General features: G+C 40.2%; 1 protein-coding gene across 2 annotated transcripts in view; it reads left to right on the top strand.

Annotated features, from left to right (window-relative positions):
• The first annotated feature begins 685 nt into the window (after window positions 1-685).
• The window catches only part of HEATR1 (HEAT repeat containing 1), a 38,636-nt gene continuing 23,212 nt past the window's right edge, over window positions 686-16,109 (top strand). Inside the window, exons 1-17 of one of the 2 annotated variants that reach the window (XM_055713827.1) lie at window positions 686-779; window positions 965-1,143; window positions 3,010-3,226; window positions 4,107-4,248; window positions 4,773-4,874; window positions 5,758-5,898; window positions 6,464-6,675; window positions 7,897-8,030; window positions 8,840-8,948; window positions 9,288-9,398; window positions 9,851-9,968; window positions 11,192-11,299; window positions 11,707-11,802; window positions 12,802-12,890; window positions 13,191-13,402; window positions 13,680-13,801; window positions 14,305-14,502. In XM_055713827.1, coding sequence (XP_055569802.1) covers window positions 1,002-1,143; window positions 3,010-3,226; window positions 4,107-4,248; window positions 4,773-4,874; window positions 5,758-5,898; window positions 6,464-6,675; window positions 7,897-8,030; window positions 8,840-8,948; window positions 9,288-9,398; window positions 9,851-9,968; window positions 11,192-11,299; window positions 11,707-11,802; window positions 12,802-12,890; window positions 13,191-13,402; window positions 13,680-13,801; window positions 14,305-14,502 — 2,253 coding nt within the window. In that variant the 5' untranslated portion in view covers window positions 686-779; window positions 965-1,001. Of the gene's footprint in view, window positions 780-964; window positions 1,144-3,009; window positions 3,227-4,106; window positions 4,249-4,772; window positions 4,875-5,757; window positions 5,899-6,463; window positions 6,676-6,789; window positions 7,104-7,896; window positions 8,031-8,839; window positions 8,949-9,287; window positions 9,399-9,850; window positions 9,969-11,191; window positions 11,300-11,706; window positions 11,803-12,801; window positions 12,891-13,190; window positions 13,403-13,679; window positions 13,802-14,304; window positions 14,503-16,109 lie in introns of those variants that run through there. The other variant, XM_055713828.1, reaches the window with a different exon arrangement.

The following is a 16,109-nucleotide window of genomic DNA, read 5'->3' as shown; positions in this document are numbered from 1 at the left end:
TTAGCTCAGACCGATAAGAACACTGCAGACTTGCACGACCATCACATACCAGGCAAAAGGTGAAAAGTACACCATGAGGAAGACCTACGGCCTTCCTCCCAAAGACCCCTGCCCACAAGTCTTGGAAGAATATGCGCAAGCGCGAAGGACCGATAAGCTAACTAACATATGAAGCGAGAGTATGTGAATGATTTTTGGGAAATACTATGTTTATGCATGAATATTTAATGAATATGTATGAATAAGTTCTAGATGAGGTGTATGATTTTGAAGCTTGGTGTGCGTTGATCGTGAGAGAACTCACTCACGCACCCGGCCGTCAATAAAGAAGTGTCTGCTTATCTACATCACATTGGTGTTGAAAAGTTTTTCATTCCGAGATTTCAGTAACAGAGCTACTCCTGTTGCACGCACCCTCACTACTGAGACGCTGCTGAGGGGATGGCCCCCCACTGCTGGGCTCAGCACAAGGCCAGCAGCACGCCTGGCCACAGACACCTCACGGAGGCTTCTCCATCCACCCACCCGTGCTGCGGGCCAAGACCCACCGGCTGCGCGCCCGTCCCGCTCTCCCCGCCTCACAGGCCCGGACGACGCCTCCACACCGGGGCCGCGCTCGGAGGCGCGAAACTGGCGCCAAGCGGCGGCGCGCGGCGCAGGCTCCGTGCGGCTGAGGCGGGGCGGCGGGGCCGCAGCTTCCCGTTCCGCCCGGGCCGCCGCTTCCGGGTGAGCGGCGCGGCGGCTCACGTGGGGCCCGGCGGGCAGCGGAGCGGAGCTAGGTCGGTGGCGGGGACCGGGAGCGGGACCGGGAAGAGGCTCGTCTCCCCGCCTGCCGCCGTCCCTCTTCTCCCCCACCCCCCCACCGGGCGTGCGCGGCCCTGAGGGGCGCTGGCGGGGGGAGGGGCGGCGTCTGCCTCCACGCAGCTGCGTTACCCGCGGGCCTGCTTTGGGTTTCTTCCATTAGGTTTCTCTGAAGGCCTCTTTGGTTGGGAGACGAAGCCATGACGTCCCTGGCGGAGCAGCTGAAGCGGCTGGCGCTTCCCCAGACTGACCCCAGCCTCCTGAACCGCACCGAAGTAGCGTCGCTGCTGTTCACCTGCAAGGAGGCTGCTGGTATTGACAGGGACACGTTTTTTGCAATCGGTGAGTTGGGGTGGTTTAAGTCCCGGTGATTTAACGAATTGTCTGTCAAAAAAAAAAGCCTGGGAAAGGCAAACCCGTATTCAAAAGAGGCCAGAAGGATAATTCAAGAACCTATGGGTTAATCAGCATCGCTCCAGTCTATGGGAAGAGCATGGAGCCGGTCTTCTTGGAGCACGTTTCTGGGTGCGTGATGGGTAAGGTGACTGGGAAGAGTTGGGGGCCCCAAGGTGGCCGAGGGCTGGAGAATTTGCCCTGTAAGGAGAGGTTGGTGGGGCTGGTCTCATTCAGCCTGGAGAAGAGAAGGCCCTGGGGGGGTCTGACAGCAGCCCGCCAGCACCTGTGAGGAGGTTTCAGGAAGACAGGTCGGCTGGAGGACAGGAGGCAATGGGCATAAGTTGAAACAACAGAGGCTCAAACTGGATATAAGGAAGAGCTTTTCTCACTGTGAAGACAGTCAAGCAGTTCAACAGGTTGTCCAGAGAGGTTGTGCTCTTCGTGCTTTTGAAAGCCCCAACTGGATAATGCCTTGAGCAACTTGAGCTGATTTCAGGGCACACTCTGCTTTTGGCAGGGCCTTGGACTAGAGAGCTGCCCAAGGTCCCTTCCAACCTGAATTCTGTGATTTCATCAAAACATGCTGACACCCTGCTCTTTGGTTACACTATGGCCACAAATAGTGTAAGGTGGCAGAAGCCATTGCTGTGTTTGCATGCTTCAGATCCTTTGTGCTTACTTCTTTCCATTTTTGTTTGGAACTTTACCCAGGAATGTGATGCTTCGTGAATGAGAAGGCTGTTTTCTAAAACCAGAAAAATTAATATAATATACCTATGTTAAGTAACAAGGTTGTAGATTTATATGTCTTTGATGCAACATAGAGTATTTTTTCGTTTCTTAAATAGCTGCTATAGAACTGCTACATCAAATAGTTTATTTTTGCCATATTTCAGCCAACCACCTAGTGTCTTCATTTCAGCTGAAACAGTCTTCTTTGTGATTAGCCATTAATATTTACAAGCTTTTGTGAAATAAAGGATTCATTTATCCAGTGGTGTACGTAGAATATTGTATTTTAATTTATTTAAAGAGGTACCTTTGCTTGCTTCATCCATATAAAATCGCAATAAATTTGGCTGGAGGGGACCTCTCACAGTTGTTTGGTACTAGCCCAACTGACCACAGGGCTAGTTAGTCCAGGTTGCTCAGGCCTGTGTTTGGCTGAGTTTGAGGATGAATGGTCTCTGATCCAATATTGGGCCTCTGATTTAGTGTTTGACCACCCCCATGTTTAAAAAAAAGAAATAATAATCAATCCGTGCATTGCCTTCGAGTTTCATATGTTCTTACTTATATCTGTGGCCTCCCATCCTCCCATTGTACATCTGTGAGAAGAGGCTGGCTCCATATTCTTGATAACCTACGCTATGTCCCATCAAGTAGTTGCAGACAGCAGGAAGATTTCCTGTTGATTCTTCTCCAGGCTGAACAAGCCCAATTCCTCCATACAGTTTCCTTTTATATTATTTACCAGTCCCCTGACCATCTTAGTGCTCCTGTGCTGGACTCACACCGATTTGGCAATGTTTTTCTTCTGCTCATGAGCTCAAAATTATACACATTGCTCCAGATGCAATCTCGCAAATGGCAGGGATGGTTCACCTCCCGCAGCCAGCTGGATACACTCTAATTTATAAGTGTAGCAAAAGTTTTGGTCTTAATATTTTTAGTAAGATTTACTGGTTGGTTTGGTTTTCATAGTGAGTGTAACGTATAGCAAGGAAGCTGAGTATGCCATTGAGGAAGTAGGTGGGTAGGACTGGTGAATAAAACTTGCGTTTAAAGCTTTCTTCCATTTTTTTTCCACAGGATGTACTGGCTTAGAAGAACTGATGGGGATTGATCCTTCATTTGAAGTGTTCCAGTCCAGTTTGTTTAGTTCCACGTCCAAAGGCCTGGAGCGCAGTGTTCAATCTAAAGCAGTAAATCAGCAACTGGATAAGAATATTTCATTGTTCCTAATTCACCTGTCCCCTTACTTTATGCTTAAGCCAGCCCAAAAGTGCCTTGAATGGCTGATCCACAGGTAATCCACTGAATATTTTATATGTCAATAGATAAGACTACTAGAAATGCCAGATATTTTTTCACCATTGAGAAAAATTCTAAATAATTTTACTTGTTTTCTAAAAACGCAGGTTAAATTGTTAAAAATACTCACTTGGGCTTAGTCTTTATGGGGCCAGATGCTCTTCTTTGCCAATTAGATTTTTGTCTTTTGATAAATTTCTGTGAAAGTTTTGATCTGTCATGATAGTCTATATAAAAGCAATAAATGCTTTGCCTAGCTTTCACCAAATTTGCCCAACTCTAGCCATCTTACAGAGGACCTAGAGAGGCATTTTATGTCGTACACTTTTGGAAATGGGCTGTGTAAAATAGCTGATTTTCAGTATTAACTGTGAACCATGAATATGATGCCCTTGTATTATAACATGAGCTAAGTAGTCTTATTTCAAGATTATGTAGGAAGGTATGAAGAAAAAACATATCAAGTATTTTGTGAAGTGATGTTGTATTTGTTTAAACTAATCTACCCAGATGCAGAAAGTGTAATACTTCATGTCATGAAAGAGTGGGTGATTTTGTTGCTACAGCCTTTGAAACACGGTTTTATATATATGATATAATATATATATTATACTGAAATTCATACTTAACTCCTATAGGGATCTAAAATTACTGAAAGGGAGGAAAAAATTGCTAGCACTGTTTCTTTCCTTTAGTGCATACAGGCTAGCAGCCATCTAGGGATTCTGGACTGTAGGTGGACCATGTGTCTGAGTCAGTATGACTTCATCTTGCTTAAAAACAAGTAAACCAGATGTTTCGAGAAGAAAGTGACTGGGTCGGGTTTTTTTGGATTTCCATATGATTTTTAACTGTGTATATGTGTTTTTCCTTAGATTTCACATCCATCTCTACAATCAAGATAGTTTGATTGGTTGTGTTCTGCCATATCATGAGACTAATCTATTTGTGAGAGTTATTCAGCTTTTAAATATAAAAAGCCCAACTCATAAATGGCATTGGATGGATCCAATAAGGGTAAAGTATTTAACAGATGCAAGCTGAGAGAAGCATGAGGGACTTTATTAATAATGTCTTGACTCTGTTACTAGGTTTATGAATATGGACCACCTGTTCATGTGGTTAGTTGTAGAACTGTACTGAAAGATTTAATTGCAAGGATGGAGCCTGGATGCCCACCTGTTGTTTCTGTTATCTTTCTTTATAAATATAAAGTTAATTATAAAAAGCTTTGATTTTGTTTTGGCAAAGTTGAAGTATGGTTTTAAGGTGCAAGTACTTGCTACTGCTAGGAAGATATGTCAATTACTACAATATATGTTTATTTGAATATAGTTTATATGTAATGCCTTTCATTATCTGTCTTAATGCAGATACAAAAAATTCCAGAGTGGTGTGTGGGTTTCCATTTATTTACTTATTTGATTTTAAGTGGTGTTAACTGATCGGTAGGATTAATTTGGAGTTTATATTAATTTTTACTTTGGGTGCTTCACTTTACCCTTGAGTGTGCTCATTTTTCTTTTTTTCACTATTTAAAGAAACCTGGAGTCCCACTGGCAAGGGGTACTGTCATTACACACTGCTACAAAGACCTGGATTTCATGGATTTCATCTGCAGGCTGGTAGCACAATCTGTGAAGGTTGTTAATTTATTCTAGAAAATTACTTGTTTGGTTTTCCCCATCTCTGTATAGTATTATGCTATTTACTAATATGTTGACTTACATATCAAATAGTAAAAGGAGTCATTAGTACACAATATGAAAATTTCTTGTTATTTGTATAGACGACAGTCTATCAGAAATTCTTGTAAGGAAGTGGCTGAGAACCAATGAGCCATGACAAAACAATTTAGCAATAGTGTATTGCTTCAAAGTACTTATTTGTCTTCATTTCTTTTATAAAGTCATTTGTGCTATTCGCTTGTAACTGTGCTTTGAATTTGGGTATCTCTTTTGCGGGTTGTCGTGGGTGTTTTAAATGTACATTTTCAAGTATTAATGAGAATGTAAAACTGAGAATATTAGAAGGTGAGCAGATTTATTTGTTTTTCAGTTAATGTCAAACAGAACTAGTTTTATAGTCTCAGAAGGGTAAGATGTACGACAATTCCAGTTACATAGAGAACTAGAACGCACTTACTGTCGAAACTCAGCAAAGCACGCACAGTAACAGGGTTTGTTCACAGATGTAGTAGGGCGGTGATATACCAGTCAGCTTCATGGTAGTCCAGTTCTCAGTCTTGAGCATGACACCAAAATCACAAGTTATTTAGGTTACCTTATTATGACTAACTGTAGTGGCTGAGGATTAGCACTTATTTCCTTCTACCATGTCTGCAAGGAGGAGCAGTAACCTCTGGTGAGGGTTATTGCTGGGAGGAGGTGATGACTTAAGTTGTGCCAGCAGGAGCTGGTAGAGCTTTACACGCTGGAGTTCTGAGATTTTGCTGGGTGGGAGGGAAGCCGTATGTGTGTTTGCACTTGTCCTGATGTCTGAACAACTGATTTTTCTGTGGTCCAGGTCTTTTCAGAGTATCCTGGCAGCTCGGCTCAGTTGAGAGTTCTTCTTGTGTTTTATGCCTCCACCATTGTGTCAGCTCTTGCAGCCGCAGAGAAGATAACAGACACTATAGTTTCTAAGCTGCTTCCTTACATCCAAAAGGTGTGTGAGGCTTGTGTTTTCATTCCTGTGTGAAGTGTACTGTGTTCTGCTGACATGTGCCTGCAGGTAACATTTAAGAGGGATATTCTATGTGAAATGTATCGTACCGCTCTTAGCCTGCTTTGAAACATTAGGCAGAGAAGATCCATGAATAATAATTTTTTTCACACCTCAGATGAGCACTTTTAAGTACTCTTCCTACGCGACATGAGGAATGGAGCTGTGAGAAATGAATACATAGTTTAAATGAACCTCTTTGCCTTAGAGACTTACTGTGCTAAACAGTGAGGAAATGGAGTCAGGGTGGACAGCCTGCTTTTTCCTCCAGCACTGTTGCTTTGTTAACAAACAGGGCAGCAGTTAATGGGTATGTCTTCTGTATGTGTGCACCCTGCGTGACAGTTTTTTCTTCTTGAAAGTTGCGTGTGTAGATCCCTTAAAAGTTCATACATGGGGAAGATAGTGTGATTCCATGGGTGTCAGGGTGAAAATTATTTTTATGGTAATGTACTATTTTTTTTTTAATTTGTATGTATTAAAAATCCACCTTGATCTGTTTTCCTAGGGCTTGAAATCCTCTGTACAGGATTACAGAGCTGCAACATACATGATAATCTGCCAGATGACAGTAAAAGTGACAGTGGAGACTTCCTTGGTGCATTCCTTGATGCTGCAGATAAGCAAGACATTATCTAAAGTGCCCTCATTAATCAGGGATGGGGTGGCCTGCTTGAACCTACTTCTACAAACTCAGAAAGGAGACAAACTTGGGAAAAAGTAAGTGTACTTTAATTGAGTTTTCCCACTTTTTAAAAGATCAGACTGCACTTCAGTAATTTGAATTTTTTTTATCCTCCTCATTAAAGGGACTCTTTCCTTTCAGAAATTTTGGTAGTTGACATTTCGAAGGGCTTGGAAGTTTGTTTGACTGACTTTGAAAATTTGTATGCTTGCTGCAGCTAAGGAGTCTCAGTGGTGTGACTCTGTCATCTTTTGGTCCCTCTCCTGCCACTTCCCTCAGTAAAGGATTGCTGTCAATGCGCAAGACTGAACCCTGCCAGTAAGAGGTTTTCTTGAAAGTGGGAATCCTGGAAGAGAAGCCAGCATAATAGTGGTAGTGCAAATCTGAAGTTGTTTGAATAGCTTGGAAAAAAGAAGTTCTTTCCCTTCAGGGCTTTGAGTTCCTACAGTTTGACACCTGAAGTGTAAGTGCTTCTATACCACCACTTCTTTGGTCCCACAAGTCAGGTTCTCTTCTGGAGGTACATGTAGTATTTCATTCCCATCAGTCTGTCTGCCCTGCCCTCTTACAGTTAGCTGGTGCTGTTAATGTGCACTTGAACACAGTGATGGAAGTCCTGCATGCTACAGGGCGTTTGACTGCTGGCAGAGAGGTTAGCATGCGTATTCCAACAGAATTAAATCTTTACAGGAATAAGTACAGTGATTACCTGCCGGGTACTTGAACACGGTCATAGTAGAGGAAAATGGGTTAAAAGCTGAGGTGTGAGGAACTAAAGGAGAGACGTGCTTGATGCTTTATGCAGCATCCAGATAGGTGGGTAGAAGAGGAGACAAGATGAGATAAACATTTTATGAACAGGAAGGGAAATTGCTTCTGCTCTCTTTGAGGATCTCCTGTCATTGATCTATTGCTTCTTCTCCCTTCCTTTGGTGCTGCTGGGTAGTAGATAGGCTGCCTGCAACGTGAGGATATCAAGTATTTTTTCTTGTACTACCACCTTCACAAAAACATGAGTATGTGCTGCTGTGCTCAACATGACTAGCATATCCTGTTTTCTTCTTGGATATTAAATGCACCAGTAAACCTCTGGGAATAAGGAAGTGGATCCCTATGAATCTTTTCAGTATTTGTTTATGATGAGGCTGTTACTCGTTGCTGTAAACTGAATCCTTAGGAAGTCTGCATGGTTTGAAGGTGTTGGTAGCCCAGATGAGCATACATTTATTAATTTATTTCTCTTTTCCATTGTGCAGGCCATTTAATTATCTTTGCAAAATCCCAGAACTGGTAACACTTTTGCAAGGCCTTTCAGAAAACTATGATATCTCTCCTCTTCTGCGCTACCTGTTGCCTCACCTTGTTTGCACTGTCATGAAAAGTGATACAGGTAAGTTAGCACATACATTTTTACAATTTTGTTGAGGCTTAAGGACAGATGGCTGTGTCATTTTAGTTACTTCTGCCATTAAAACTGCGCCAATACATGTGAAGACCTGATTAAGCTTTTGTGTGTGTGTTGCTTTTTGTTTTCCCAGGCCCTGCAGAGGAGACTGCTTTAGGCATTGTAATATCTGTATCTCTTCGATATACATGTTGATTTGCAGTATTTCAGCAATAACTTAGTTTTGATATATGAAATTTCTGACTTTTAGAGATGTATTGTAGTACTGAAAAAATAATTTTTAGGTACATTATATGTACTCCATAGTTTTAAGTAGTGGAGATCTGTGTTTACCTGATGAATTAAACATGCCTGGGGACAGTCTGGGACAGCAAGGCTGCCTGGCCTGCAGTAGTAGCCTGTGCCTGCACTAATAAATTTGTTTGCACTGTGGACTTGTAACTGCCAAATCATGACTGGGAAAGCTCTTGTGTTGAAAAGGTCTGGCTAGATTCATGCCAGGGAGTGCTGCAGGGAGCTGCTGGCACAGGTTGTGGTAGCAGGTCTGGAACGTTCCAAAGCATACGTGAATTTATTGGTAGCAATACAGCCTGTGGCATTTTAATTACATTGGTATAAAGCATCGCTAGCAGCTCATGGAGAGTAAGTGGTAATAATCAATTAACATTGTGGTCTTCAAGCTGTGTGCTTGGTTCACCAGATGATGATGTCTGTACAAGCTATTATATTTAATCAGTATGAAGGGGTTATTCTCAAACTACTGTTCATCTTTTATGGTTACATATTGTCCTTAGAGGAAGAAGAAGAATCTGAAGAGATAGAGAATCCAATTTACATCAGCCATCTTGAAGCTATTCTTCAGAGTATACCGCTGGAAAAGGATTTAGATCACCTGTTGGCTTCGTGAGTTAACTTCGATTATTTTTCTTCTGCAGTACTACAGTCGTTTCTGATTTAATAACAATTAATTCCTGACAATGGCATTAGCGTTATATGAGCACGTTCTCCTGAGTTCGTAAGTTAACGCCAAACCTGGATTTTGAAACTGAAACATTCAGTAATCCTGAAGAGCCATACTTTTAGCACTTGTGAGACAGAGTGAAACTTCAAGCCAAGAGCAAATCTGTACTTGCAAGAAGTAATGCATATTAATCCTAACCTGTTTAGCAATGCACTTTGGCACATTAATGAAAACTGCACTATTCAAAACATGGTGGCTTTTTCTTTTGTTTTTAATTTTAGCAAGTTTCTTGAAGAGTATATCTCCTGTGGCACAGAGATTGAATCTAATCCCACGAAAATGGCTGCACTCAATCAAAAGTTGCTTCCTCTTATCAGACTTCTTGAGAGAAAGTAAGTTCTATTTTTTCTATTACAGACCTGCAGTCTGTAGAGTGGTCATGTCAGCTATGATCTTGGCTTACTGGGTGTAGTAAGCACAATATTCTTGCCCAGATAAATACAGCAAAAATAACTGACTCCTAATCTTTGTCCAAATTTTATTTTACTGATCTGTCCTTACCTATTTTGTTATCAGTGTAGTACATGGAAACAGACCTACTGGCTTTGTACAGCTGTTTGCTGTGTAGCATGACCCTTTCTGCTAGTTACTTATCCTAGTAGTCACAATATCGTTCATCCGTGTTCAGGCATAATGCTTGATTGCCTTGCAAAGCTACTTGAAATAATCAGGTTCAGATGAGTATGTGTGCATTCAGCTTCCTTGTATTTCCCTGTATTTCTCTAGTATACCTGTTCTCTCGTAATACTCTGTGGAACATGTTGGGGGTTTCATCTGTTGGCAGGTATCCTAAAGCCTTAGACTCTGTGTTGGAGAAGCATCTGGAAGACTGCACAGATGAGGCTGACCAAAATATTTTTCACCAATTTATTTCGCTTTCATTAAGCTGTGGCAAATACAAGGTAGGTAGGAGTTCAATTTGTGATCCTAGCTCTTGCTTGGGTGTACTGTCAGAAGGCTGGTATTTTGGCAAAGTTCTGTTCTCTTTTCCTCTTTCTAAACAAAATCTCTACCATTCCCACCAAAAAAAAAAAGCAAACAAAGAAACAGCTTTCTTAAATGTGATTTGGGGAGGGGGGGCTTGATCAAAACTGGTAAAATAAAAGCTGTCAGAGCTTTTAAGGTCACGTTCATCACAGTCAGTCATGAGTGTGAGCTTTTTTTCCATGGTTAAAATGTATACGTTTCCACCTGCCCCAATTGCTATCAATAATTTTTTTCCTTAGGAACATGGCCACTGCATACACTGTAGTGGTCAATAGTGACAACACGGTGGCACTCAGCAAGGCATCATCGTACTTAAAGGTTTTGTCAGTCAGATGTGTCTGTTTTGGGAAAGCTGACAAACAACTTTATCACTGTTGAGAGAAGGTGGTTTGGTCCTTTTTTTGCATTGATTTTATGAATATTTACAGTCAGTAACATGGAAGAGTAGAGTGACTACAGAGTTCTTCCCTGTGCCATTTCTGAAGAGCAGTTGAAACTCAGCCTAACACAGATAACCATGAGTGCAACAGATCTGTCCAAGGAATGTATTATTAAGAAATGGTTAGTATCATGCTGTTGTTTGCAATGATTTAAAGACTGAAAGCACTTAAAAAAAGATGATAAACTACATAAAGAAGTGCTTCGTGTATTTTTGTACTGATTTAATGAAGGCACAGATTCTGTGATGGAATAACAAGTGGATTAACAGAAAAAGAAGGCATGCAGAACAAAGCCGTGTGACTCTCTTCTAGCCTTTAAGGTTCCTGAGATAAGTGCATGCAATTGGACTGGCAGGGATGCCTTTTTCACAGTTTCTATCTGTGCTCTGTCACACTGACTTTGTCACTAGAGCTTTCTCAGAATCCTTAGATAAGTGTAGTGCATTTCTAGGACAAAACGGTGTCTGTGGCTTACTGTACTTTTCAAGCTATATTCCAAAAACTGTCTGCCAAAGCAAAGACAACCAAATTTGAAACAGTTATACATCATTGCTCTGTATCTGATACTTTTGGGGTCTAAATTATTCATGTTTTCTTCTGGTACAAAAAACTGCTGAAAGAATTTCTCCTGTTATCCTGGTATGTACTTAAAGTGTTTTTTAACATGCAGTGGGTCACTCTGAAATCTGTTATTTCAGTTTCTGGAAGACTCTGATACCTCCCTTCTGCTTAGTTTGAATCATCCTCAGCCAGCTGTGCGGGTCCTGGCTCTTCAGCACTTGGAAGATGTTATTGAAACATCAAAGGTTTGTGTCCTGAATCTCTCGCTTACAGAACTGACAAAACATACAATGTCTTCAAAAAGCTGTTTGCCAGGCATACCGGTTGAAGATGAGTGGTACATTAAACTATTCTTATGTCATTGTCACTGGTTTCTCAGGGTGTTTTCAGTAGGCTTCTGTCACCATTTTCCTGTATTCTGGAGTCTGGATGTAGTTCTTGTTTATTAAGCTGCTTGTATTCTAAAATAATGGATAATTCTGGTTTTCTTTCTTTTGTTGGTTAAAGTTAGTTTGCCTTTGAGGTTTAATTTCATTGACGTTACCACTATTCTTCTACTAGGATTCAGATATTTCATTAAAGTCTGTAAATCATGCTACCAACACATTTATTTTTTTTTTCCTTTGGCTCTTTTTATCCTTTATTTTTTCAGGAAGGCTTTGATCAGTCCTTCATAGAAGAAGCAATTTTTGGTCGGCTCAAGGATGACAACAGAGATGTTGTAATGTCTGCTCTCAGTTCTTTGGAGGTAAGTGTCTATTTTTTGATGTCAGGTGAGATTTTAGAATATGTGTGTCTGGAATGTATTCTTTGTAATTGCCCTTCTACTCATGTCCTTCCTGTACAGCTTTTGTCCTTTAGCAGGATTAAACAGCACAAATTTAAGAGGCTTGTGGTTTTTACCACCTCACAATTCCCCCCAAATTTCTGCTTCCTAATCTTTCCCAAAGTGTTTGCACGTAACCTGAATATTGATATCTTTTTATGTAGCTACTAAAGTATATTTTAATCTTTGATTATTATTTGAAGTGTGATTCCTGCTTATCCTGTACATTTTTCTATAAAAATGCAAGCCATGTTACCTGCCTTTTGGATAGAAAATGGTGCAGTGACAAGTCGTTACGCTAGTGAGAAGTGCTCAGTTGAGTTTTTCCGTATGAGAGTCATTTGGTCAGTTGATAGCGGCAAAGTCCTAAACTCCAGCTCAGGTTTACTGGATAAGGCTCTGGTATGCATTGTACTGATTGTTTCCAGCTAGAGTAACAGTCTGTCTTTATTGCTTCTGCTGAGTAGTGGTGGAGAATATTAGTAGTGGTAGTAAAATTGGTCTTGTGTGTTCGTTCATTCTCAATCACTAAAAAACAGGAATAGAAGCACGTGAGTGCTTCATTAGACTGCAGTATCTTTTGTTAATGTTCCTTGTATTTTTGTCATACAGGTGGTATGTAAAGTAAAAGCATTCTTGTTTAATTAGAAAGCATTTTTCTCATTGTTTATCAATTTTACAAATCATTTCTGCATTCAATAAATTCTCCGTACTTCAGCATTTCAAGAGGGCATGGTGGGCAGCCTTGTAACTTCTGTTCACCCTGATAATATCTTCATTACATCATCATCAATAGGAATGCAATTAGTGATGTTTGGTCTCTGTTTCCACTCGGTATAGCAGAAGCTTTTTCCATTATGATATGGTAAATTATTTTGTATCTTATTATACTTTCGTTCCTTTTTCTTGATTACTTTCTAGATTTTCAGGAAACACGTCAATCCGGAAGTAATAGTATCAAGTCTTTTGAATATCTTCCAGAGAGCTGATCTTTCAAAGGATGGAAAGTGGTATGTTTGTGCCTTTTTTCAGTCTGCATTCTTGCTGTATAAATTAAATTTTTAAAAAGTAACTCTAAAGAATACTTTTAAACTTTTTCACATCAATTACTTTTTTTTTTTTACACCATATCTGTACTAAGCTACAAAAGAAATGTTGAATTATTTGCATACCACTTCCCATGAATTCCTTGATTTGTTCTCACTGCTATTTGGATTCAGAAAATTGCCATGAAAAACGGAAAACAAATCAAAGAAATGTTGCTGGTATGATTGAGCCGTGGGTTTTCAACATGACTTGTTCTCCTTTAGGTACAAGGTTCTGGAGCGAGCAATAAAAATTTTAGTAAAAGAAGAAATTTTGAAGGAGAAAAAAGAACTACTAGATGAAGCAGTAATGCAGTTGTTACCATTTATGGTAATCACTAATGCGAATTCAAAATCTTCAGATTGGAAAATGGCTGTTTGTCTGTCAGAGTCTGATCTCTGCTCCTTACACCCTTTACTGAAAGGCTGGCCAGAAGGTAAAGCATTAATTTTAACTAATTTGGTAAAAGAAAAATTGTAATAATTTAGGATGTTGTTCTTACTGAACCTAAACACTTACTGAAGGAGAGTAGCTGTCATTAACAAGCTATTATGCTCTAAGTGTGCATGGAGTTCTTTAAAAAATTCTTTGAAAAGATGAAGAAATTGTCTAGTATGTTTCTGACTGTTTCTAAATATTATCGAGCCACCAGTGTTTTAATATGTGATTTGTATACCTAGATTGTCTGATAATTATTTTTTCCCTTGGTATAGCTCTTGAAGAGGCAATTAAATCTAGCAAGTCTGCAGAGCTGATAGGAGTGGCCAGCGAGAAAATGATTCTGCTGTTTTCTGAAAACATGACTTCAGGGGATCCTTCCTTACTATCGCAAATGGTATGCATACCATGTTACCCTAACCTTAAGAGACATCACTTTCCAGGTGGTCACTGTAGTAGAGCAAATGTGATATAGAAGTTTGCATGTGCTATTCTTAGCATTAGTATGTATTATTAAGCTACTAAGCAAATATATATATATATATATGTAGAATAGCAAACTCTGATACAATCTAGATGAAACCTTAACATAAGGAAAAGAAACAGTAAAGCTATTAACTATTTGGACAGATGGTCAGTATAACTAAATTCCAGGAATTTTTATTTTCCTGGAAAAAAGTTCTGGGCAATAAACAAGTCTACCTGTGCATAGTTCCTAGAAATAAATGTTTGTGCATTCCCAGGTTCCAAAGCATACCATTGCAGCAGACAATAACTTGTTACTAATGACAGAAGGTAACAGTGATTTAATTGAACATGTGTATGAAAAATGGTGTAAACTCATAGTGAAGTCCCATGTCTTACAGACTTTGTTATTTTCCCTTCACTCCCTTTTCTAAGGTTGATGATCTGATACTTGTTGCTGAGACGGAATCTGACAGTGTGAGGCAGAAAGTAACTACTCATTTAATTGGTTCAGTGCTTGTTCAGTGCTGCTGCAATACACAGATGAAGGAAAGTTATTTTTCAGTGGCTATCAGAGTCTTCTGTTTCTTGGATAAGAAAATAAAAAGCCTCAGTGCTTGTGATCCTGCAGAGGTAAGATGTAAAGAGTTTGGGGAGGGCATTTTCTATGTAATGGAGAAATTTATTTTTTTTTTATTGGAGGACAAGAACTTCAGAAACCTTGAGAAGGACTGAAAATGTCACCTTCATTTCTTTTCAGAGCAAACCCACACACTTGGCAGCAGTACTAGAAGCTGCCATAAAGAATTGCTCTTACATTTTACCACTCTAGTGAGTCTGCATTAAAAATTTAAGAACTCCAGAGCTTTAGGCTGGCATCCCACCAACAGGTTCAATGTTTCAGTGCTGTGGGCTTGGCATAAAGTTTGGGGCGTTTCTGCCAGCTACCCATTGTTTGGCTTAGGAATACCAGGGCTTTTAGTCATTGAGTAAAGGTTTTGCTGGCTTGTTCAATAGGAGAAGGAAGGAAATGCAGCCGAGTATGAAAAAGAGCTTGTGCTAGGAGCGGTTCCAGAGGAGGGATGTGAAAATGGTGAGAGAGCTGGAACACTTCTCCTGTGAAGAGAGGCTTAGTTGGGATTGTTCAGCCTGGAGGAGGAAAGACTCCACAGAGACCTTTTTGCAGCCTTCCAACTTAAAGGGGGCATATAAGAAAGATGGAGAGAGACTTTTTACCAGGGTCTGGAGTGACAGGACAAGGGCAGATGGTTTTAAACAGAAAGAGGGTAGATTTAGGTTGGATGTAAGGAAGAAATTCTTTATTATGAGGTCGTGAGGCACAAGAACAGGTTGGCCTGAGAAGCTGTATATGCCCTATCCCTAGAATTATTCATGGTCAGATTAAGTGGGGCTTTGAGAAATCTGATTTAGTGATAGATAACCCTGCCCATGGCAGGGGGGTTGGACTAGATGATCTTTAAAGATCCCTTCCAACCCAAACCATTCTGTGATTCTACGAATTGCAACCTCAGGCAAGTCCTTGCAACAATATTGAAAGTGTTGTTCCTGAATTTGTTGGGTTTTGGTTATTTGTGCAGCTCCATAAGCACTTGTATTGACACTTGTTGAGGGGTAACATGCAGGTGGAAGGAGGAGCCAGTAGAGGGGCAGGAACAACGTTCAGGAAGCATATTTCTGCATCTTTCTACTACCTTTTTTTGCTTTATTTTTATGCAGACTGCTTACTGGGGTTTTCTTGATTGATTTTGTTGAAATAGTTTGCTTTTTTTTTGTCAGAAACCTTCATAAGCAGGGCTGTGCTTCTGTACCTCCTCACAGACACATAGCGATACATGGTAATTAGTTATTCCGACCTCAGATTATTCCATTAAAGAGTTTTTATATATACAAATATCTGAAAGATATGAATTATGTTGCTGGAACAGCTAGATGAGAGGGTTAAACAGAATGTCCACAAAATGCTGTAACTCCTAATCCCTTTGAAAAGATATTTTAGAGATTGGTCGTTAACTATTCTGTTACCTCTACTTAGGTACACTGTTAATTAAGGTAGTAAGGGCTGGCATAGGTTTTAAAACTGCAGATGCAAGCTTAAACGTGAAATCAGACATGTAATTCATAAGAATACCTCTTCTGAGGTTGGGAATTAAATATTGCTAAATTTTAGTGCTAGATTTCTGTCTTCTGTTGGATGAAATTATGACGCTATACATAAATGA

The sequence above is a fragment of the Falco cherrug genome, chromosome 6 (genome assembly GCF_023634085.1).
Source record: "Falco cherrug isolate bFalChe1 chromosome 6, bFalChe1.pri, whole genome shotgun sequence".
Lineage (NCBI taxonomy): Eukaryota > Metazoa > Chordata > Aves > Falconiformes > Falconidae > Falco > Falco cherrug.
The sequence above is the reverse complement of the archived record's forward strand: the minus strand, read 5'-3'. Positions and strand labels throughout refer to the sequence as shown.